The sequence below is a fragment of the Podarcis vaucheri genome, assembly GCF_965113315.1.
Source record: "Podarcis vaucheri genome assembly, chromosome: 6".
NCBI classification, from domain to species: Eukaryota; Metazoa; Chordata; class Lepidosauria; order Squamata; family Lacertidae; genus Podarcis; species Podarcis vaucheri.
The window spans coordinates 62,383,737-62,408,890 of record NC_138764.1 but is presented as its reverse complement, the minus strand read 5'-3'; the positions used below and the strand labels follow the sequence as shown (position 1 = coordinate 62,408,890).

Below are 25,154 nucleotides of genomic sequence, written 5' to 3'. Positions count from 1 at the left end.
TAACGAAAAACAAAGAAATTTCATTTAAAACTCATACTCTACGTTGCACAGCGATTCAGGGAAACTGAGCATCAACTTGTTTGTTCTCAACAACTCTTTGACAAGGCTTGCACATTGGTTTCAAAAGTTAGAAACATAACATTTTCAGAATTCATTATATAAACTTGGGCCATATCTGTATCTTCAGCTGCCAAATAATAACAATAATTAATTAAAGACATGGAAAATTAACCAATATTGTCCCAAAGAAGCAGGACCCAGACTGTTTATAACAACATATTGCAAACCACAATGGAGCACAATATATATTTTACCATTTAAAAAAATGTTTTTAAAAGAATGAGACATCTTGGCACATTACAGCAGTGGTTATCAGCAACAACAGCAGTTTGAAATTCCTCATGCCAGTATGAGAGTGAGGAGGATCTTTCATCTTCTGCAGAGGCCAAATTAAGTGTACCTTCGAGGGAACTGTAATCCCAAAGAATCATACTCCTGCATTTTGGATAAGGAAACTTCTGGTTTGTCCATTTTATATACATCAGGTGCTGCTTTTGCATACTAAGCAGGTTGCCAGCATAGCCCATGGCTTAACAAAGTAGAATTCTTATCATACTTCCCTATACAATCTTTACATCTGTCCAGTGCTCATATGTATATACTATAGTTACTGTTAAACTGTCATGATGTTTACGTCCCGGCCCCAAAATTTCAACAAGTGGGTTGGCCTGGCTCCTGCAGCTACTCAGAGGGTTTCTGAGCTAGGATTATCTTTATCAGGTGCCTGCAGCTGCTTCTCCATCTCCCCATTTAAGTTTTCCTTGCTTCCATTCTTCATAGCATCAGATTTCTTCTTTTCCAGATTCTGTTTCAGTTTGAGGGAGGAATCTCTCCTGGACAGGAGTGCAGGATTGAAACCAGGGAACCCTCCACTCGCCACTGTACGTTTCTCTAGAAAGAGATGAACAAAAGCACTTAGAAGCAACAATAGAGTATTGCCATGCATAAGCTCATCACTATCGTTGCAACAAAGCACCTTCAAGAATGCGCATGCAAGAATGTGTGTGTTCAAATTAAATCTGCTAGTCTCCAGAGGAACCTAGCAGTCACAGTAAATAACAGAACAGGATATAGTGGTACCTCGGAACTCGAATGGCTCCATTCTCAAATGTTTCGGCTCCCGAACGCTGAAAACCTGGAAGTAAGTGCTCCGGTTTTCAAACGTTCCTAGAAACACAAGTGTCCAATGCGGCTTCCGCTGTGAAAAAACCTAGCTGTCAGCCAATCAGAAGCCACACCTCGGAACTCGAACGTTTTGGAACGTGAACGTTTTTCCGGAATGGATTATGTTTGAGTTCCGAGGTACCACTGAACAAACAAACAAGGCAGAATGTTCCAAACAAGGACATTTTTATTTGTATAAGAGCACAAAGGATCTTTAGAACAACAACATGGCTCATAAACCCTGGAGGGATCTGACCTCTGTGCACAGTTAGGAGGAAGATCAAAAAGAATCGCCGATATTACTTTCTGCAATGCAAGATTATTCCTTGGTAAGCAAACAACTACCAGATACAGCTGTGTGCAAGTTTGAAGCAGTGGGTCAATTGGCTGCAGTTATCAGATTTAGCTGTGTATTTGCTCCAAATGCAAATACTTAATGAGGTCACTTACCTCCTGGTGCAATGGGGTGCATCAGTCGATTCATCTGAACATTCCAGTGCTTTACATTGGTGCTGGCCTGTTGAAGCTTCCGCTGGGCCAACTGCAATGAAACAGGAAAAAAGCACTAATCAATCAGGCAACATCACAAATTAACAATAATGTATATACTTATCTTCATATGCAACCCATCCAACCAAGTTCTCAGGGCAGTTTAAAGAAGCGATAAAATATAAAGTACAAATTACAATAAAAACTCTGGCTGGTATTTGACTACTGCATCCTGTCAGTGCAAGGAATTCAACTTGTGCAACAGGACTTTCCCACTGTCCTCTCCCCATGTGCACCCCACACCCTCCCAAATCTGCTCCAGAGAGTTGTGGAAACCCCTAGAACAGATTGATCATTCTGCCCGGACCCTGAGGTCCAGCGCCGAGGGCCTTCTGGCGGTTCCCTCACTGCGAGAAGTGAGGCTACAGGGAACCAGGCAGAGGGCCTTCTTGGTAGTGGTGCCCGCCCTGTGGAACGTCCTCCCATCAGATGTCAAGGAAATAAACAACTGTCTGACTTTAGAAGACATCTCGAAGGCAGCCCTGTTTAGGGAAGTTTTTAATGTTTGATGTTTTTATCACATTTTAATATTCTGTTGGAAGCTGCCCAGAGTGGCTGGGGAGGCCCAGCCAGATGGGTGGGGTACAAGTAATACATAAATAAATTATCATTATTATTATTATGGTGGTTACATTGCACCAGAGGAAATCCTTGCACTGATGGGACACAGTGCAGTTCCCATGTTCATCATTGCTAGCCCAAACATTCTAACATAATTAGCAAAGCATACAGTAAAGACGTCTGACCAAACTGCTGGAGGCAGTGGAAGACAGGAGTGCCTGGCATGCTCTGGTCCATGGGGTCACGAAGGGTCGGACACGACTAAACGACTAAACAACTAAACAACAACAACAACAACAACAACAACAACAACAACAGTAAAGAAAGCACAAAACCAGGAGCAATGGGCCCTTCTAGGGGGACTGTTCATACAAAATCTGGTTACTATCCTGTACTTTAAGTGCAATTATCCCAACATTATGCTAAGTGCACATAGGAATAATCTTTCATTCCAAAATCTCTCTCAAAATGCAACAGGTGGGAAATTGAAGATAAATCACAGTAAGTTGCTTTGGGGTTGTTGTTTTTTTAAGTTGCTATATGACTGCAGATTTGATCACCTAATATTTTCAGAGAAGTGCTGATAATTATAAAAAATGCTAGCTTCATAGAAACAGAATTGAAGAATTGGAAGGGATTCTGAGGATAATCACAATTAAAACATCCATGACACCCAAACTCTGCTTAAAAACCTCTAATGAAGTAGAGTCCACCAACTTGGTCCAAGGGAGTACAAGTACAGTGTCTCCTTTTTAAGGCACCACAGGTACTGGGATGCAGTTTTCACAGGGCATACACCATCTGGAACTAAATCTCTGGAGCTCTCTCCAGAGGTGTACCATACCTGTTTTCTGCTAGTGATTTACTTTGGCCCAGATTTGATAGTTTGATCTAACAGTAAATAAGTGTGTCTGTGTGTGGAAGAAGCAGGGAAGAGATTGCCTTGCTTTGGGAAGGAGACTACATAAGGAGGCAACTTGAGTCCTTTTTGAATTGCACAATCCAGTTTTGCACCATGCGAATGCTATAATCAGTTACTGTTTTAAGCATGTAGTTTGTATCTTGCCATCTTTAGCTACTTATGGGGAGGTGGGATAGACAGTGGCTAAGTAAGATGTTTCTGTGGTGGTAACACTCTCCTAGAGAGAATGGGAAGCAGAGACAGCTCCATCACTCACCATGACATCCTGGTCCACCCTTTCTCTATTGACTCTCACTTCTTCCAGCTGCTGTTGGGCCTCTTCCAGAAACTTGCTCTTGTTTTCCATCTCTTGCTTGAGGATCAGCTTTTCATGCTGGGTTCTGATGATGTACTCCTCCTGCTCCTCCTTCAGCTTCATCAGCTGCTTCAATTTCTCCTCCTCTTCATTCAGCAACCTAACAAAATTGCAAAAGAAGTCAATTACATTTCACTCTATGAGCAGTGCTGGTGCTGGGCAATTTTGTTGCCCTGTAGGCCAGGCTAACTACTTCCACTCCCCAGCAAAAAAACCCCAAACCTTCAATTTTCAAAAACAGACGTCTTGTAGAATAAAATGAAAAGCACAAGGCTTGAAACTGCTAAATTTACTTTGAATTGCTAGAATAAGTAATACAACAGTTTTTGAATTTCCTTCTCAAATAAACAAGAAAATGGTTTAGCACACAAATCATTTTGAATTTCCTTCTCAAATAAACAAGAAAATGGTTTAGCACACAAATCATTTTGAATATTATTGTCATCTGCAATGTTAAAATTTAAGTCTCTTAAAAGTTTTGGTTTCAGGCACATCAAAATCTCACTTTGCACGCCTTTTCATTTGCAAATGCTGTCACCAATTCCTTCAGGTCAAGTGCTGATACTTGGGCATGTTCAATGGATATAGTTGCCAAGCCGTATGTCTCTTTTGCAACACTGCTAAGCGTGTGTAAGTTCTTGTAAGTTTGACTTCTGAAAAACTGTTTTCAAAATCTAAAAGTCATATATTATCAGAAAGGTATAGGTTAGAATAAAAATTAATCTGTGCCCCTCAAAGGTCAGTACGGTGCATTTCTGAGGTCAGTGCCCTAGGCAGCTGCCTAGTTGGCCTAATTATAGCACCAACCCTGCCTATGAGCAATTTTCTTGTTTAAGCCTCTGGTCAGTTCCAGTACACACAGGGAGAGTCCATGTAACTGTGAAGGAAAACAGTATGATTTGCAAGAAGTGTGTGCAACTGCCTCCATTCTGGGAATCCTTGCTTAGGACACGGTGAAGATATTGGGGAAAGAGTTTTCTGGGAAATGTTTTGTCCCATCTCAAATCTCTGCAAAGCCTGGGGCTTTACCCATGTCACTCCTTTTTCTTTTGATCCCAAGATTCGGTCCACCACCAACTACTGTAACTTCCTCTCTACCCCCTTAGCAAATGCCCTGGTGCAATCCTCTCATGTGTAGTTTTCCACTGTCTCACATTGACCTCTATTCAGAACTGTGTTGTCAAACTCATTCACTTCTGTTGTCACTCTGACAATGCAACGCCCCCCTTTAAATCCCCATGCTGCCTTCTGTCTGTTCCCAGATCCAGCACAAATCCCCTGCCCTTTCTTTTAGAGTCCTCCAAGGCCTGATCTCCATTTTATCTCTCTGCTCTTATTCTGATGTGTCCCTGTCCATGACCTTTACACCTCCACCCTGTTGTCTGACGGTTTCCTGCTCCCTCAAAATACTCCACTGTTCTCTTAATCTTCTTTTCGCTTTCAGCTAACTGCCTCCTAGAAGACTTCAGAGATGCCATGTCACCTCTCTTCTTTCAAACCCCTCTTTTCTATTAATACTTTCCCTTCATCTATACCCCACTGCAATTCAGCCAAAGTACATGCAGCTGAAATAGATGCATATCCTCTCTGTTTACCCCTGCCTCCATTTCCTTCCTCGTCTTCTGTTGAACGCTCCTTGGTGCAGGAACCATTGTCTTATACTTTATAAAGTATACATACATTGATGGCATGGGGATATAATATAATTAATATAATATAATATAAAGCAAATGGTGCAGTAGAGGACATTTGTGTTGATACTAGCACAGAACAGCTGTACCAATTCCAGATTTCCCCCAGTAAGAAGTGTATAAAGTGCAATGAAAACACCTGAAGGGGCTTCAGTTTTTCTCGGAAAAATTACACTCATAAATAGTAGTGTCCTGCAAAGTTATAGTTACAGCAAACTGCAAACCTCAACCCCTTCCAGAGGGGTAGATGGCAAGGGAGTACATGAGTCCAGCATCATTGAGTGATGTTACAATTATGCCAGCTGAACATTTGTTTCAGCTGTCAAAGGACATTATATCCAGAGCTAGTTGAAGGAAGAAAGCCGAGCATTCATTATCCGTACCGGGCCTGTGCATATCTCACGGCCTCTTCATCCTGACGAGCTTTAACCTCCTGGTGCAGAGCATCTTGGAGTCGTTGCTGCATCTCCTCCAGTTCTGTGATGCGCTTGCGCTGACGTTCTGCCTCTGCCTCCTTCAGTACCATCTCAGCCTGCATGTTAGCACGAGCCTGCAGGTATAATAATACCATGTGGTTAGTATGTAGTGTACACAGCCCAACAGCAGGGGGCAGAATCAGCTACCTAAACGCAGCCTACAACTCAGCCGTTGGTGCAGACTGTGGTATGGCTTTTGTCATCTCCAGTACAGATTTGTGGATGTACAAAGACAGGCATGCAATAAATAGCAGCGTAGAAAGAAGCAAAAGTGAGTGGCTCAGTGGGATGTGGGCCTCAGATTGGAATTCTTTTTTTGTGGGGGTGGGGTGGGGGGAGATAACACTTATTGGAATGTTAAGAAAGGTCCATGACCTTCCCTATAGGAGATTTCATGCCCATTTGCCTTGGTGGCTATTAAATGATGCCATGATGAATATAACAATGCCGAGTTGGATGTTTTGCACTATGGAATATGGCTGTCACTCTGAAGCTGGGTAGTGACTGCACAGAATTCCACTTGAAGCAAGAAAAATATTTTTTGGACACAGTTCTTTGTTGCACAGAGCCTGAGTAATACTTGATGCATGTTGCCTCATTTTACAGCTTAGTTGCTTGCTTGCATTAGATGTGCCACAATTATGCAACAAATAATAAGTAATCTGCATGCCATGAAAAAAAGGTGACATTACAGTTTCTAGTATACAGCAGGCCGCTATTTATATTGAAGGGACGCGGGTGGCGCTGTGGGTAAAACCTCAGTGCCTAGGACTTGCCGATCGTAAGGTCGGCGGTTCGAATCCCTGCGGCAGGGTGAGCTCCCGTCGTTCGGTCCCAGCTCCTGCCCACCTAGCAGTTCGAAAGCACCCTTAAGTGCAAGTAGATAAATAGGTACCGCTTTATACTGGGAAGGTAACGGCGTTTCTGTGTGCTGCGCTGGTGCTGGCTTGCCAGCTGCAGTTTCATCATGCTGGCCACGTGACCCAGAAGTGTCTTCAGACGGCTCTGGCTCTGGCTCCCAGCCTCTTAAGCGAGATGAGCACGCAACCCTAGAGTCGGACACGACTGGCCCGTACGGGCAGGGGTACCTTAATTCGATTAATATCAGCAGTTTACAACTATATAAGCTTGTTATTGGCATCCGTCTGTCTTGACAGACAATGGAGTGTGCTTCTGGTGACCTCCCTGGGGCACAAGTCTAGGCAGTGTGTATGGAGGTCCTGGGCTGCCCGCACAAGACCCCCCTCTCGGCCTTGCTGATGTGGGCCACAGTAAAGCAGAGCAATACATTTGGCACCAGCTTGGCTTCGGGAATATTGCATATTATTACAAGAACCATGAACCTGGCAGAGTATAACATGGGCAGCCAATGCAGATATTTTTGCAGAGATGTCACATTCTGTTGGTCTTGCACCTCCATCAGTAGTGTATAGCCACTGTATTCAGCACTACCTGGAACATCTGGATAGCACCCCACAGCAAAACCATAGTGTAGTGCTTAGGCGTGTGAGCTGCTAATCTTAAGCCAAGAGAAAGCAGGCCTTCCATCACTTCATGCTTCTCAAAAGGATGTTCTCCCTCCTCGTCCAGCCCGTCTAGGCTGAAGGTCCCAAGGAGACTTATTGCACAAGCTAGAGCACTGAACAAGCCTCTAAAAAATCCATTCCTAACCCCTCCTGGGTATTGTTGGCAAGCTGACTGACCCACCAAAGATGTAAGGAGGGATTCGTATCTTTGTTGACTGACATGGTCTACCAGGCAGGTTGTGGATGTGGGAGCCCCCTCGCCCTTCTCCTTGAACCCACCTTCTCAGCTTCCTGCAACTGTATCTCCAGCGTCCTCTGCATTTCCTCATGCTGCTGCTGGCGCCGCTCCTCCTCCTCGTGGAGCAAGAGCTCAGCTTGGCGCTGGGCCTCCTTCAGCAGCTCCAGCTCCTGCAGCTTGCGCTCCTTCTCCTCCTGCAGCTGCTTCAGGCGCTGCATCTCCTCCTCCTTGGCAGCCTTCTTCCGCTCCCGTTGCTCCCGCTGCTCCCGCCGCTTCTGCTTCAAGTCCTTGTGCAGAGACTTCTTGCCCTCGGCCTGGAGGCGGATTGCCATCTGGATGGCTGCCGGGGGAGGAAGGGCCAGAGATGTCAGAAGGGGACATAGGGGCTGGCTTGGCTAGCGACTATAAAGAGCCCCTTGACTCACAACCACTTCTCTATCCCTTAGGGTCAGGGAAACTCAGGTCCAGGGTCCAAATGTGGATCTTGATGTCTTTCTATGTAGTGCTCAGGGATCTTCCTAGGCCACACCCTCTACTGACCCTGCTTTGTAACTTCTTGGTTTTGCCTGGCTGGAATGTGACCTTGAATTCTGATAATGTCTCTTGCTCCCATGGATGGAGGAGAGGTGAGTGCATGTAGAAACAAAGCCTAGTGCACAAAGGTAAGATTTACATTAATTGCTCCTCCCACTTTTGCCTCTGGCTCCACCCACCACTGGCATGTAGCCCCTGGAAGGTTACCTCAAAGGGATGTGGCCCACAAATGCCTTAGGGCCATCTCCTGTGAGGGTCTTCTCTAAAGCCTCACCCTTTTCAAAAGTGAGGCAGGTAATGAAAGAGAGGGGATTTAGCACCCCTATCATGGGGACACCCTCTCCAAGGAGGTTCGCCTGGAAGCAACGTAGCATAAGCATAAGCCTCCTTAGCTGCCCAGGCTTTTTACCTCATTGAACTGTGCCATTATTTGCTTGTCTGATTAATCATTTTCATTGTTTTCATGAATTACACTTCTAATTTTTTTTTAAACTTCCCTGCAATTGAGTTTGATGATGGGCAATATAAAAATACGTTAGAGAAATGAAATAAGGAAGAGTTGCAACATTCAGCACCCATGACCCCCAGAGTTTTGGGATGTCTGCTTTTTTGGCTGATGCTATTCAACAGGAAGCAAAACCAAACTTCCTTTTCATACTGCAAATTCATAAAAGTTTTGTGGTATGCAAACAAAGAACTCTACACACACACACACACACAGAGAGAGAGAGAGAGAGAGAGAGAGAGAGAGAGAAGTGTCAGACTGGCAAGACCCTGTGGTTCCATATTATCTTGTCTCCTATTTCTAACACTCAATATTATTTAGCTACTACTAGGAGCCCAAGATTCTCGCAGAAGACAATATTAAAATAATCTGTACTGAAGTCCCAAATAGTTACACAAGACTGGCTTTCAATCCAGAATCATGTGTTTTTATGTTTTCATAAAATGTTGGCCATGTGAGTTACTTTAGCTTGGGCAGTTCAAGTCATCCGGGGAGAAAGCCAATCCATGAATGAAGGCTACCTAAAGGGCCAGAGGCTCTTGCTACTTTCAGTTTCATATCTTAATTCAGCAAATCTCCAAAGGTGCAAGAGAGAAGAGCCACAGTACTCACCAAGCGTCCACTCCTGCCTTTGCCTGGTATCCGAGGCGCTCATTTCATACGTCCGAGAAGGTGTTTTCACACAGAACATACACCGTTTCCCATCCTTGTCAGGCAAGATCTTTGAATAAAGGAGGAAAGGTTGACATCTCCCTTCAGCCACAAGCCCACCTAGAACACTGCCAAGGCTTGAAATGCCTCAAGCCAAGGATGGCCCCCCCCGCCTTTCCGAACCACAAAACAACATCCCCATCAAGGCTCTGCAACCCACCTGGGAGAAGCTGCAACCCTGCTGACTTCCAGTCCATGCTGAAAGTGGAGCTAACAGTCAGCACTGAATTTACATCCAGTGCCAATTGCAAGCCCTACTTTCAGCATCTTTATAGCCTTGGCCTGACTTCAATCTATGGCTGCAAATCTTCTTCCCATACAGTATGAGCTGGGGCTGCAAAGGAAGAGTCACCTGACTTCAGGCAACTGATAGGTATGGTGGCCTTCCCCACCTGTCAAAAGTGGGCCATGGAGGGGGCCCAGTTCTGGACTGGATCCAGTCCGTCCGTCCCCTGTCTTCACTATTAACAGGCACAGCATGGCTTGTCTCAATAATTCCTCTCAGTGGTGCAATAGGTAATTTTAGACTCTGGATGGTATCCAACAAAATAGCTCCATCAGCACAAGGATTTTTATTCATGCAACAGAATGCCTCTCCCCAAACACCCTCCCCAAATCTGCTATGGAAGGTTGGGGGGACCGAGAACATATTTAGGGGGTGCAGAGAGGAGAGGAAGTTCAATTGTGCAGCCATAAGTCCTTGATTTCACTGGATACTGCCCAATGGTCTTAATGGACTTATGTGGGCAAGGCACATTCTTAGACATTAATGTGCACTAAAATTCACTTCAAAGTGTGATAAACAAGTCCTGCTGCATTTGGAGGCTCTCGTATTCATTTTGTCAAGTGAGGACCTGGACTTTGTGCTATGATGGCACTACTGATTCTACTTTGTTTCCCCCATACTTGGCTGTCAGCAATATAATCATTTCCTTCTTAGTTCTCCTTTTGGGGGAAGGTCTTAAACATTTGGGGGAAGGCCTTCTCAGTATGGACAGCACTCATCCAAGTGCTTCCACCAGACCAAGGACTTCTGGCTGTTCAGTGGAACCTTCCCCTTTCTCTCCTCTTTCCTCACACCCATTAAATACGTCCTGGGGAATCCCCCAAGCCTCCGGAGCAGGAGGCACACGGGGAGAAGAGGACGTTCTGCTGCGTAAGTGGAGATCACAGAATCATAGAGTTGGAAAGGACTCCAAGGGTCATTTAGTCCAGCCACCTGCAATGCAGGAATCTCATACTAGATCATACAAGACAGGTGGTCATCCAACCTATGCTTAATAGCCTCCAAGGAAGGAGAGTCCACCACCTCTCGTGGAAGTTTGTTCCACTGTTGAACAGCTCTTGTTGTCGGAAAATTATTTCTGCTGTTTCGTTGGAATCTACTTTCTTGTAACTTGAAGCCATTGGTTTGAGTCCTACCCTCCAGAGTAGGGAGAGCAGGAGAAAACAAACTCAGAGCAGGAGAAAACAAACTCACTCCATCCTCCATGTGATAGCCCTTCAGATATTTGAAGACGGCTATCATAACACCTCTCAATCTTTGCTTCTCCAGGCTAAACATACCCAATTCCCTCAACCATTCCTCTTAAGGCCTAGTTTCCTGACCCTTGATCATCTTGGATAACACCCTTTGTTTTGATATCTTCTGCTGAGGCTCTTCTCAAAGTGCCTTCCATATCAGAAACACAGAATAAAACAGCAATGGAGAGGGCTTTACTTTTTCCTGCTGGTGATGCCAGGTTACAGAACCCTCTTCTTAAAGAAGTATGCCTGCCACCTACATTACAATTTGTTTGGCACCAGGCAAAAACATTTATTCCTCCCCAGGCATTTTTAATATATGTAATTGCTTAAACCTGCTGTATGTTTTAAGCTGCTGCCTCATGTTATGGTTAATAGTTATGGTTTACTGCTTGTTTTAGTGTTTTATAATATGCATTATGAATTATTTTGGACTTGTCATTGGCCATCTTGGACCCTTACTGGCTGAAGCATAGTCTACAAATGTTTAGTTTATTTGTTTAAATCAGACAGCTTGATCTGCATGTGCTTTTTTCCTCCCTCAAAAGGACCTGTACATAGGCTTCAACAGCAACCTTGATAAGGTCCTGTCAGATTCACAGGTGCTGATAATGTCAAGGTCACAATCTGCTTATGTTACAGTTGCATATTCCTGCATTTTGAAGGGAATGACACTGCGGTAGGCAACTGGGGAGAGGAGAAGCCACACACTGTCACCAGCTGCCTCATGAGAGGACTGCATCTGCCTATCATGTTCCTTTTGTTTCAGAGTATGTCCAATTACCTCCACACAAGAGTTTCTGTCCAAAGAAATGCTCCCCTTTTTCTCCTTCCGTTCCTCACTCACATAGTAAGAGAGATCACTGGGCTTTAGGGTGAACCATCGTTCAGACCAGTTCCTTCTCAGATGACCTTTCTTCCATAGATAGCCCTGCTCCCAACCAAAGAGACAGAGAAACAGAAAGTGAGTAAACAAAGATATTTATACCAAAGATCTTTGCAAGACTCCACCTATATTACAGCCATAGCACAGATTTGTGTCACAAAGGAGCCAAAGAAACTGGCACATTTAGAACATGGATTGTGTGAACTGATCTCCAGCTTATCTTACACAGGTATATGTAAGTGTATACATGCATATTGTATATTCTGAAAGGTATACCTTATCACTAGCTTTATATGAGGTTGCATCCATGTGGCAACTTCCCACATGGCCAATTTACTTCTGGTGTGGAATAAGCAAGTGCCACCAACTAGCAGGAGGCTTTCTACTCGAGCCTTTCCTTTGAATGAGCTAGATATCAACCTTAATGAACCTTGAGCTTGATCTGCCATCTGAACTATTACAAACAGGACCATGTGGCTTGTGGGTGTCAGGAATGCTGACTTGTTTTCTTCCTCTTTGCGCAGTGGACTTAGCACAGTGTCCTATTTCCTCATTGGCTGCTGGCATATCCTCAATGCTGTACACTCAGCAAGCTTCCAGAATTTCCCACTATCAGGCATGCTGATTTGGCACTTTTGACAGCTCACATGCCACAAGGGTATTGTGATTCCTGACAGGCTGATTGGCGATCAGGACTGATCAGGATTAGCAAAGTGTGGGAAATCTTCCAAAGGACTGGCATGCAAAATCCCATGCTAGCTGGTAGATACAGCAACTACATCTTGGTGTGCAGAACCCAGAAGAAAAGGGGAACATGCATACAAGCCTAAAAGTTGCCTACCCTATTATCCTTAGCATATGCAGATACCATTCTATAGGAAAAGACAAATAAACATCAGTGTAGGTTCTTTGGTCTCTTCCCAGATGGTTGCTCCCCCCCTTACCTTGTTCTACTGCTCCTCTCACTTCAAATACCACAAATTAGATCATTTCCCACCCCTTTAATGCTCTTGTTATCATTGTCCAGAAAGGTAACTAGAATGTGCAGTAGATGCAGTCCCCATCAGGCCAATACAGACTTTATTAGAGAAGAAGAAAGCTGTGCTGGGTCCCCGTGTTACAGGATTATTTCCTGTTCATAGGTAGTTCCACAAACCCAAGCAAAGGATTTATTAATCAAGGACAGCTCTTTACCTGTTTGAGCACATCTCCAATGATCTCCTGGTAGACTTCTTCAATAGCCATGCTAATAGCCTCACGCTCAATTCCTCGTAGGAACCGGCCCGAGTTTACCAAGTCAAGAAACTGCCAGACTGTCAAACCACTCTGCTGCTGAGCCTCTTGAGAAAAGAAGTCCTCTAACTCCCCAGAGTTGAGCTCAATGCTCATGGCTGTGCAGATCTTCTTCAGGAGGTATTCCACCTGGAACAAGCAGGGGAAGTCAGCAGAGAAGGAACTAACCATGCTCTCTACTTCTAGGTATCAGATGTATTTTGAATTTCCCCCTTGGGATCACATACAATTCCTTCTTGTGCTGTGGAATTTCACTCCATAGACTCTTATTGCTTCAAGTCAGTTCTTGCTTCAAGAATTCTAACTGTGGTTCCACATGGCAACAATATATAGTGACATATTCTCCATTAAAATTCTCCAATAACTGTACCCAGGGGAAAGATTCAAAGTCCACTTATTTAGAAGTATCATTCAGTTCAATGGAACTTATTCCCAGAAGGTATATTTAGGACTGCAGATATTCAATCAGCAAATGATCTCCTTTCCGTTGGGGGCAGACTCATAGCCACCTCTTTCAAGTTGACTGGGACTACCCCCTCTCACAAAAAGGCATTTATTACTTAATGGACTCCACAAATCAATCCTCTTCTGCTTGATGTTATCAATCAGAGAAAGCAAGCGCCGAGTCAACATGTGGTACCCTCAACGCGCCCCCCCCCCAGCACCATGTCTGTGTCACAAGGCCACAATAACTGAAAATCCTCCTTCTAAAAAGAACCAGAGTTCTGGATTCATTCAACTGAATGCAGCATTTGCGGTACCCAAGTTATACCAAATGCAAAAAAACTTTACGCTTGAAGTGTTTTGCAAACATATTATATGGAGCTTACAAGGGCACTTGTACATCCACCTGCAGGCCAAGCTGGAGTAAATTATGAACGACTCAGAAAAGCTCTGCTAAACAACGTCCCAATTACAGAATGGCAGAGAAGCATTGCTTCTTTGCTGCCATCGCCGCCACCAAAACAGGCACAATAACGTGTTTATTCCCATTTGAGTTTTCCATTACCTGCATTCCAACAAGGAAATGGACAGAAACAAAAGAAAAATTAGTTGGTTTTGCCTGTCATTGGCTTTGTCTAATTTGGCCTTCCTGCATTCCACTCTACTAGTCCCCATAGTTATTAGCCACAGCTGCCACTACCTGTGGTATGAAAAGGTATCTAAATACACCTGAAGGCTGAAATCTCGTAGTCACTTCCCTAGGTGTGAAGTCCCACAGAAATCAATGGGATGCACAGAAGTTTGCAGCATCTCCTAGGATTTATTGTTTATTTTGACTATTTACTCAGAAGCCAGATGCCAATGCTAGATTTAAAAATCAAAAATCCTCATCCATTGTGGATTCTTACAAAAAACCACCCAATTCTTTAAAAACAAATGCACGCTAGCGGATGCTCAACTCCACTGTTGGTGGAGTTAGAAAGACAGCATGCTTTTTCAAGACCTGAACAGGAAATGCCTTGGTAGGAAACAGGAAGCGTAGCTGATGACTGCATGTGCACACAGGGCCTTTTCTGCTGAACTATAACGGGGATGGAGCAAGAGTGTCAGACACAGGGGAGAGAAAAGCTTGATGGCTGTCATCGTACCTGACATCAGCTGATGAGCTAGATGCAGTGGAAATTCCTGGAAACTATATGAGATTATTTGCTGGCTAGGTCTTTATTGGCTTTGGGACCAATGTGAGTCAGGGTTTAGTTTCTGGTCTTTAGATTTACAAACCACCTGACTGAGATTTTGCCTCTGTACTAAGGAGCAAAGGAAATCTCCTTCCCTCCAACAACATGTCTTGTGGAATTTAGAGATTATTGCTGTTATTACTAGCTCTGCTAGACTGAACAGCATTTCTTTATTGCAATTAACCCTTTGGGTGGAGCCAACATGTTCCAGATTCGTATCTCAACGTGTTTCAAGAATGGGTGTGTCCAGACCTGCAGTTTTTCAGTCTACAACAGAAAGCAGCATGAGGAGCAGCCCGCATCCTCTCATTGCACACATGAACTGGGTTTACACTCTCACTCTAAAGGACGGATGACATTAATTAGACATGCATGTTTCTGCCTGACTGGCCTAAATGAAAGTCACACGCTATCCCATTTCCTGGCCGTTGTCTCTCTCTGCCTCCAAGCTGGCTTGTTTGGTTTGGGGTTGTTCTTTTTTAACGTTGAGTCTGTGGCACTACCCTTTTGCATGCATTCATGTAGACGCCTTGTCTGTATGTTGGCTAGTCTCCTCCCAGCAGAAGCTAAACACGGCCGCAGTGTTAACCCAGAATCCAACCACCTCACAGAATCTTATTCCCCCACCCCCCAAAAATCTTTCCACCCTACCCTGCCTGAGGCCAGCTCCAGGCTACCCATTTGTGTGTGTGGAAAAATAAAGAAAATGTATCAGGTGTGATTGCATGTATGAGTGCAACTGTGCAAATTCAGCATTTATGAAACCCAAAGCACCTGCAGTTTTAGGAGAAGCATGGATGTAAGGGAAGCAGATGAAATTTGCTATTGGGACACTGAGAAACAGAAGTGAAATACAGCACTTTGGGAAGGGCCATAGATGAGTGGTAGAGCACATCATTTCCAGGCAGAAGGTCCCAAGTTCAGTCCCTGCTATATCCAGGACTAGGGCTGTTAAGTACCAGCTGGAGCCCCATGGAGCTGCCATGGAGGGCTGGTTGGATCCTGAGAAGCAGAAGGAGGAGATCAGGGAGCTGCAGTTAGATGGCTCTGGGGAGGGTCCTAGTGGGGCAGGAGAAATTCCAGGGAATCCCTGTCAGGTGTCCAACATCAGGGAGGGGAAGGGGAGCTGGGAAACTCTCATCCAGGGGAGGGGCCAGGTGGCTTAACAGAGGAGAATTCAACCCCAATGAGATATGATATTGCTATTCAGGTGCTTCCTCCTGTCAGCGCAGAGCCTCCTGCTTTTAAGGAGGCAACAGAGTATAATTCTGATGCTGAGCACACACTGACAGTGCTTCCAAGAACAAGGAGATGCCAGCGCTAACACAAGTAGACCTCCCACACCTAACTTGGAGGAGTGCATGTTCATTTGCCTAGCCCTGAGACTTTGGCTGCTTGCACTAACTGCTATGCCTGCCCCATCCTTTTATAAGAAAGATGCAGGAGGCATGTTGCTTGTGGGTCAACATCTTAGCTTGTGCCTGGCCATGCCTATGTATCTCTGTGGCTCCTTGTAACCTGAGACTGGTCCATGCACTGTTTTGACTTTTGCAGTAAAGCCTTTGGCAGAAACAAGAGCCTACAGTTCCAGTTCTTCATCTAGCAGTGACGGCCAGGACACTCACACCCAAAATCTGGGGGAATCATTGGCAGTCAGTGGACAATACTGATGCTCCAATGATTTGACTCTGTATAAGGCAGCTTCCTATGTTCCAGATACAAGAACGCTTGTTTTTGGGTGCATCAAAAAACAATACCACTCGAAAACAGATTGCATAGGGACATGCAACATGTTAACATGTAGAAAAGGGCGTCTTCTTGTTCACCATATTCATCCCTTGGCCACACAGGGTGGAATCTTGAGCAGCGATCAGATGATGCAAGAAGCAGCATAGTTTGGATCTGCAGGCCTGTATACAGAAATCTATGATAGCTAGACTCAGACATGTATATAATTGCACTTCAGACAATGATTATAATCACATGGCTAAGCCCTAACGATGCAAAATATACATAGTGTGACTCATCCCTTATCAAAAGCACTGCAAAACAAAAAATAGTGTTACTTAAAAGCAATCATACCTCGTCAGGAACCATAACAAGAGGGTACTTGTCTTCGGATAAGAAGTTAAAGAGACACCAAAGTTTGAAAGCATCTTCATGGGATACAACGCTATTCCCATTCCGGTTTGGCTTGTAATTCTTCTTTGCTGTCAAGGTCCAGCAAAGCTCATCAAAACTCTCCTTGACAAAAGCTCCTTCTTCTACCTGCAAACAAAACGTAAGTGATAGCTCTAGTGTTCTGGAGCAAACAGTGTGATGCAGCAGCAAGCAAACCAACAAACCTAATGCTATTCTAGGCTGCATCAACAGAATTACAGTGGCCTGATCAAGTGACTGGTTGAGCGGGGTGACGAGTACCAGAGCACACGGAAATGCCATTTACCTTCCCACCACAACGGTACCTATTTATCTACTTGCACTGGTATGCTTTGAAACTGCCAGGTTGGCAGAAGCTGGGACAGAGCAACAGGAGGTCACTCTAACCACTACACCACATTGGCTCTCAGGTGTCCAATCAGGTGATGCATGCTGACAATGATTAGGGTCAAAGCCAGCAATGGGTAGGGCCAGAGGCACCCTCTTATTTCTCTCTATGTTACAGCCTTTTCTCTCTTGCACCCCCCTTCACCTCTTCCTTTCGATCCAACAGACTGTCAGTGGAAAGACAGGTCGCTCTTTCCTTCCATTGCTACAGCTGTTTTGACTCACTCCCCATTTTTTCCTCCGACACCTTCCTTTTCTCCCTCTGGGCTCCCCCCACCCACTCAAATTCAGTTGTGTGATATATATGGCTTTCAGACCAGAGGTTACTCTCCTATGGTTTAATCTTTGGCAGTGGAGTACATATACATATTTAGCATCTGATGGTAGCCAGTTATTATCTCAAAGCACCTGGTTTCAGCTCTTTCTAAGGGACATACCATTTAGACACTTGGCTTAGGAACCCTCTAGGTGCCCTTTCTCTTAGGCATTCATGTTTGTGATGCTTGTGATGATATTGAGGCAGTCCTGCTTTCATCACAGTTTTCACCTACATAGGTTTTGGGGTGTCACACTGCTTCATTTCCAATCAGTGCATCTCATGTAACATCCTGCTAAAACCCCATAACTTCTTATACCTAAATGTTCTGGTTTATTTCTGTTCCTGTTTTGCTATAGCACCTTGGGACAGCAATAATGTGGTGGTACTGGGGAAGCATCGCAAAAACAACTAATAAAACAGAATAAATTCACCACTCCCGTTCACTATTATTGTGTCAAGAACTTGTTGCAAAACACACCTGCCATAAAACACTAGTCAGGGAGGGACCCAACAATTTTCCTCTCATAAAGAGATGAGAAAAGCTGCTTCTTCTGCAATGTCCTTATCTGCACAACTGTTGGTGATAAAAAAAGTCCAATATCCTTTTGCATCTCGTTACTCTAACTGACTAGCAATGGATGAACTCATTTTTGCTTAGCTGGGGCATTGGCATTTACAAACTTTCTTACTGAGTATTCAGAAAATAGTTCATCTGTTTTCTGAGCACTCTCTCCTAACTTATAACACTGCACTAGCAGATGTGTCCTAATGCACCTTAATAATAATATTCCTCCTTTGGTAGTGTGGCTCCCAGGACCAGCCATGGTGGAGAACTACAGTGGTACCTCGGGTTAAGTACTTAATTCGTTCTGGAGGTCCGTTCTTAACCTGAAACTGTTCTTAACCTGAAGCACCACTTTAGCTAATGGGGCCTCCCGCTGCTGCCGCACAATTTCTGTTCTCATCCTGAAGCAAAGTTCTTAACCCGAGGTACTATTTCTGGGTTAGCGCAGTCTGTAACCTGAAGCGTATGTAACCTGAAGCGTATGTAACCCGAGGTACCACCATACTTGGAAAATCCAGCCACCATCTCTTTCCCCCACCCCACCCCACCCCACCCCTGGAATAAAAGAGGCTTTTAGAGCCAGATGGGGAGAATAAACCACACATTTACAAGAAACCATCCAAGTAAATTGACTCAGATAATACAGATTAATTAGTCTTTTAACTTTTGTCATTGTTCTCTTCTTCTTTTTTGAAAAACACTTCTGCATTTCTGTTAATTTTCAATTACAACATACTATTCCACCTACTCATAAGAATTTTAGATACTAGTCACAGCTCAGATGATCACATGCAACAATCCCATGGTTCAAGGGAACCATGACGTTGCCTAAGATAGCGTGAGGACACAAAAAGAGCCTGCTGGATCAGGACAGTGACCCTCTCAGCGAGCATCCTGTTCTCACAGTAGCCAACCAGTGGCTTGTGAATCATCAATATAATTGTCTCCCATATGGCAGAGGAGAAAGGTGGTTGGGAGAGATTGAGGCTGAGAGAGACTGGCTTGCCCAAGGCCACTTAGCGAGTTCATGGCAGAGATGACGTTTGAACTGGAGAAATACCGATTCATAGCCCAGTCTGTTAGCCACCAGCACTCCATTTGCTTCCCCTGTGCAATTACATCAAGCTTCAAAAAGTACTATGCAGTAAAGGAAGTGATACACAAGTGTTCCCTGGCTCTTTAAACAGGAGTGTGCGTGTGTATGTGTTTGTGTGTTAGTTATCTGGCCATCTTCCATAGCTAGTCTCTAAACTACTGTTTCACAGTTTTCATCCAGCAAAAGGTTACCATGCCAAGATAACACTAGGCAGATGTGCCAGTTCTGCCACTAGCTAATGGGGACCAAAAGGATAATGAAACAGCTATGACCATCCTTGTGCTTTGTAGCTGGGGTTGCCTGCATATAAATTGGCATTCAGATCATTTGGAGTGGGCAGCGAGTGGCAGCCAGCCAGGAATTCAGCACATGCCCCATGACTCAAGCTTGTGCTTTATCCAAAGCACGAAAGAGTCCAGAGCTCCCTGCATAATGCACAGCTGACACGTAAACCATGTTCTGCAAATAAAAGAGTCTAAATTCTCTCTGAATTTAAACTTTAAGTTTTAAAGCCTGAAGCCTAGCATTGCCAACTAGGCCTTTCTGGTATCTTACAGTCCTGCAAAGTGTGCCTGTTATTTGGGAGAGTCTTAAGGCTACATCCACGTAAAAGCTGTCTAGATTTCCAAGTTGGAACACTTGTGCATTATCAGAAAATTCCCTGGCAAAAGTAACTACCTTTTTGCTTCAGGTCACAAATATGCCACTAAGCAAAAGTCTAACTATGCAGAAAGCACCACCTGCTAGCTCTGGGGGGCAAATCAGGACTGAAACCTCCAGACCATGTAGATTACAGAAAACAGGATGCACAAGGTAAAGTGCATCCAGTTTTCAAAATCAGCACTCTGTTGATGTGTCGTAATCGTGCCAGTGCATCAAAATCCAGAAGATGCAGAGAAAAGCATCCACATACAAGATGATACAGGTCAGAAATATATTCTGGGTGACTTCTGTATACTTGGTTGTAAGGGAATTCAGAAATGCCCAGATTACAGGGGTCCAACTTGATAAATTGTACCATTTATCATTGTTGAAAAAGAAAAACAAAGCCTAAGTTATTCACCTTGAAAATCCAGAATTCTCTAATAATAATAATTTATTATTTTATTGTTTATACCCCACCCATCTACTCATAATTAATGGAGCTAGTTTGAGTGTGTTTAGCAAATTCATATACATTAACCTGACCTACAAGCCTTGGAATTTTAATTTCACAGAATTTTGGGAGTGCACTGGCAAAGACTAGAGTGTGTGATAGCTGGAAATGAGAAACTTGTTCGTTCTGAAACAAAACCTGATTGTGTGTCAAGATCTGAGATTCCCTGGTAAGCCAAGAGAAACATAGGGCACACATAGGGGTGTTTTCAATGCTAGTCCTACTCACAGAAGACCCTCTAAAGATAATGGACTTAGGTTCATTAGTTTTAATGGGTCTACTCTGAGTAGGAGTAGGAATTAGGTTCATTAGTTTCAATGGGTCTACTCTGAGTAGGACCAGCATTGACTAAAATCCATAGCTATGAAGCCAATGCAAACCACCTGGATCTTCTGTAGGCATATTTGTGACCTTTTACACTAGGGTAAAAGGGCTTTCCTGAGGGCAAATCCGCCCCCCAACCCGTGCTTGACTCAAAACAGCATGTCTTCACAACTGATAGAGAGCGACACGACAATCAGATCATTTATTTCAAAGCAGCACATTCTCTATATGCATGAGTTTGTTTCCTTAATCATTTCACACTTGAGCTGTTTCGTTTTGCTCCCTGTACGGCTGCTGCTGGGTGGTGAGTCACTGGAGAAGGTAGCACGTTTCCTGCTAATTGGAGGAGATATCCAAATTAACAGAAAGAGTATTCTCAGACTGCATTCCCACCTTGAGGCAAGATTATTCTGTTGGGCTGGTGGTTGCAGTGCAAGTCAGGCCTACTCAATAATGTGGAGTGGGGGGGGAGGGAGTGGACCCCTAATGACATTCACAAACTCCACCCCAGGACTACACCAAAGCATGCCCCTCAAAGCCTTCTAAAACCAATAAACAACAGTGGAATCCTAAACTGGCTTCCTCAAATCTACTCAATGGGGTGTATTCCCTGCTAGGTGTGCTTAGCACTGCAACTTAAGTATGCCATCCCAAAAGGCTAGGGCGCTGGGCCCCTGTAATTTGAGCACTCCTGAAATCCCTTACAGCAGGAATGTAGAACATGGGCCCCTGCAGATGTTACTGGACCACAACTCCCATCTCCCCTGATGAGAGGTGGAATCTAGCAGCAACTGGAAGGCTACAACCTTACCTTACAATGAAGAGTTTTGTGCTCAAAAGGGTTTGCATGCTTGCCACTACTCCTCTTCTTCTTCCTACCTGCCCCCCTCTCCCACAACCAGTCATCACGGTGTAGCACAATTGAGGAAGGATGCTAATGTCCTTCATCAGAAAATCAGGCATTAGGGGGACCAGAAAAACTGACAGGGGGCCTTCGGAGTCCTGAGTGCTGCCACCACTTTGCTGTGATGGCAAATACTGTTTAAAGCAGGAATGGGGAACTGGTGGCCTTCTAGCTTTTGTTAAACTCCAACTCCCATCACCTGCAGCCAACAGGGCTGTTGGTCAGGGATGACGGGAGGTGTAGTCCAACGAGGCCTGAAAGGCCACAGGTTCCCCCCCCCCTTGGGTTGCAGTTTAACAGTGAAACTTTTGAACAGTTTTTGCCACCATAGCAAAATGGCTCATGGTGTGTCTTGGCTTCACGTTGCTCTATGGCTGGCAGGATTGGTGTGTATTTGTGCAGAGTGGCTGGTGGCAGCTGCAGTGGGAAAGTAGTGGGCAACAGAAGTGGAGAGGCAGCAAGCCCTTGCTTGTTCTGCCACCCTCGGACTCCACCTCCTTATCCAAAAAGCTCAACTTGCCACATGGCAGGAACAACCCTATGAAGATGCCATGGATCTCTCTCTCTCTCTCTCTCTCTCTCTCTCTCTGTGTGTGTGTGTGCGCGCGCGTGTGCGTGTCTAAGCCTGGAGAAGACAGCTCATAACATTCCCCTTCCAGGAACAAAGATGCCTTTGAAATACAGAGAACCAGAGAGAAAAATCAGGCTTTAGGAATCCAGTTTCTTATTTTAAAATCTTCTCTTCCTAACAAGCATCCAAACATATCTTTAAGATGGAGAGTGGGGGTTTTGCCAGCAGACTTTTAAAATTCATTTGAATCTCATTGTCTCATTGACACAGATTTGCACATTCCCCAGGGCTTGATGGTGGGTTGTGGGGAGAGGAAGAGAAGCAGCAAACCTGCTCCTGTTTGCTGTCCCATTTTCTCAACCTTAAGTAGGATTCCATTCACACTGAAATGCTCTGAACCCACCAAAGCCAAGTATTCCATGCAAGGGGCTTTAATACTGCTTCACAGTCCCTCTATATCAGTGTTTCCCAACCACTGTTCCGCGACACACTAGTGTGCCGCGGGGAAAATTAAAAAAGTCGAAAGATTTTTTTTTTAAAGTCAAATTTTCGATTGGGGCGCCGTCACTAGATGACCCTTGGGGTTCCCTCCCTCCCTCCTGCTCTGCGCCTCCCTCCTCCTCCTCCGGGGAGGCCCTTCCTGGCTCTCGGCCAAGGCTTGGCGGCTGCCACTCACTCACTCGCTCGCCCACCCGTCCCTCCATCCCTGCACCCGGCCTCTCCCCCTCCGTCCCCGGCGCGGGGGCTGCCGGGATCCGTAGTCCCCTCGCCCTTGGGCTCCGCGCCCGCGCGGGGTGCGCGAACTACGTTTCCTAGCGTGGCCTGGCGGGCCGGGCGTTTTGTTTGAAGCGCTCTTCTCCCGGCCATGGAATGAGCGCAGCGGCGGCGGCCGGGCGGGCAGGGGCTCTTCCGCGCAGACCCCGCGCAGCCTGCCTGCGCCCCTGCGGAGATCGGGCGGCAGGATGGAGCCCGGGGATCCCCGCGGAGGCGGAGCGGCGGAGGCTGCCCCCCAGGTAGGGCTGCGTCGGGGGTTTTTTATTTTTGCAATGCTGCATCCGCGCCGGAGGGGACGCATCGGACCGCGGGGAGACCCCTTGGCGGGCGTGCAAGGCAATGCATGCGTGCAGGCATTGCATGGAGTGCAGTGCAATGCAATGGCAACGCGGCGCCCTGCATGCATGCATGCATGCAACTTCCACCGGCGCTCCGGACTTGGCAGGTGAGGGGGGTCCCCAGTGGGCAGCAGAGAGAGCCGGGAGGGCGAAGGGGAGCCGGGGGGGAGCAGCGCTGCTCCCCGAGCCGAGCCCGGGGGGAAACTTCGGCGTCGTTGCGCCGGGTGTTGGAAGCGGAGGCTGGCGGGGGCCCCTCACCTGCAAAACCTGGTCGCCTCTCATATATTTCATGCATTGCATTCATTGCCCGCTTTCTCCTCCAAGGAGCTCCCGGGGGCGCGTGTGGTTCTCCCCGTGTTATCCTCGCAACAACAGACCTGCGAGGTGGGTCAGGCGAGTGGCCCAAGGGAGCACCCAGGGATTGTCCTGGCCAGGTGGGGTGATTTGAACCCTGCTCTCTGCCCGGTCTGAGGTTTTCCCCCCTCGTCTTGGCTATGGTGTGAGTCTGTGCTGTTAATTAATGGGGTTCTGCCTTCGGAGAAGATGAGCCAGCCCTCAAGGAGGTGATTATGTAATTTGCTAGCAATTCATGTCCCTCCCGGCGTGACGCTGCGCGCTGACGTCACGGGGCTGTAATGGTGGTGTGCCTCGAGATTTTTTTCATGAAACAAGTGTGCCTTTGCCCAAAAAAGGTTGGGAAACACTGCTCTATATAAAGTGGTCATGAATCTGAAAATCAGGATTAACAGCTTCCTTCCTTGAAAGCCTGGGAGGTACTCAAAGACACTATGATTAACTGAAAATCCTCCAAGTAGCACAAATCTGACCACACTTGGAAGGGCTGACATCCCATTTCTGTTTCCTTCCTGCTTTGTGCCTCACACGACGTAAAATGTGGGTTGCCTCTTCCTTTTTGCCCCTCTACCCATTCTCTTCCCTGCTCAGGGGAGTGCTCCTAGTAAGTTGATCCACTTAAACAATTGTTCAGTGTCTTATTTACATTTTTAAAAAAAGCTAAACTCAGTCATTGGGGGATTTTAAATTGAAAAATTGCTCTGGGGATGGGGTGGGAAATGGACAAGGAAGGCACAGCTGCAGCTGAATGATAGACCATCTGCTTAGCAGAAAGAGGGTTCCCAAGTTCCATCGCCAGCATCTCCAAATAGGGTTAGGAAAGACTCCTGCCTGAGACTTTGGAGAGCTGCTGCCAGTCAGTGTAGACAGTATAGAGCTAGATGGACTAATGGTCCCACTCGGTATAAAACAGCTTCCTATGTTCTTCCCATAGCTGTCAACTTTTCCCTTTTCTTGCGAAGAATCCTATTCGGAATAAGGGAATTTCCTTTAAAAAAAGGAAATGTTGACAGCTATGGTTCTTCCTGTTACATCTCAAATCACCAGCCAATCATCAGTGTGCACAGTTGCTCTTGCTGGAAACTAGGAAAACTGTTCCTTTCCCGCCCTGCGTTTGATCAGTATCATCAAACTAGACACTTGTAGGGCCCTAAGTTCCCCATCCCTGATCTAAGAAAAAGGAGCTTCAAACAGATACAAGGGGAAATGGGCTTACCTTGTCCAGGATGTATTTGTTGAGATATGGCATATACCCTTGACTTGATACTGGCCCATCGTCATCATCCTTGAAGTGTTCCTCCAGTGCCACAGGATCATGAGGGATGCACAGCACGGTGTACAGGTTGTGAGAGAGCACCTGAGAGAGTAGAAGAAAGACAGGCCATCAGGACAAGACAGAACCAAATTAGACACAAGGAGGGCAGACATATTTTTTTTATTCTCACATCTGCCTTATTGACATAACAAGTAGGGAATGGAGTGGGGAAGGGTTCAGCCTCCCTCACTCACACACCTCTATTGATGCCCCA

General features: G+C 45.6%; 1 protein-coding gene across 3 annotated transcripts in view; it reads right to left on the bottom strand.

The window, feature by feature from the left end:
* DEF6 (DEF6 guanine nucleotide exchange factor) overlaps window positions 1–25,154 on the bottom strand; it is a 45,523-nt gene continuing 20,369 nt past the window's right edge. For all 3 annotated transcript variants that reach the window (XM_082228602.1, XM_082228604.1, XM_082228603.1), the window contains exons 2-11: window positions 24,842–24,982; window positions 16,760–16,945; window positions 12,897–13,124; window positions 11,601–11,747; window positions 9,194–9,302; window positions 7,584–7,882; window positions 5,686–5,852; window positions 3,513–3,711; window positions 1,675–1,765; window positions 1–951 (exon numbers count right to left, since the gene is read on the bottom strand). In XM_082228602.1, the coding sequence (XP_082084728.1) occupies window positions 746–951; window positions 1,675–1,765; window positions 3,513–3,711; window positions 5,686–5,852; window positions 7,584–7,882; window positions 9,194–9,302; window positions 11,601–11,747; window positions 12,897–13,124; window positions 16,760–16,945; window positions 24,842–24,982 (1,773 nt within the window). In that variant the 3' untranslated portion in view covers window positions 1–745. The remainder of the gene's footprint in view (window positions 952–1,674; window positions 1,766–3,512; window positions 3,712–5,685; window positions 5,853–7,583; window positions 7,883–9,193; window positions 9,303–11,600; window positions 11,748–12,896; window positions 13,125–16,759; window positions 16,946–24,841; window positions 24,983–25,154) is intronic.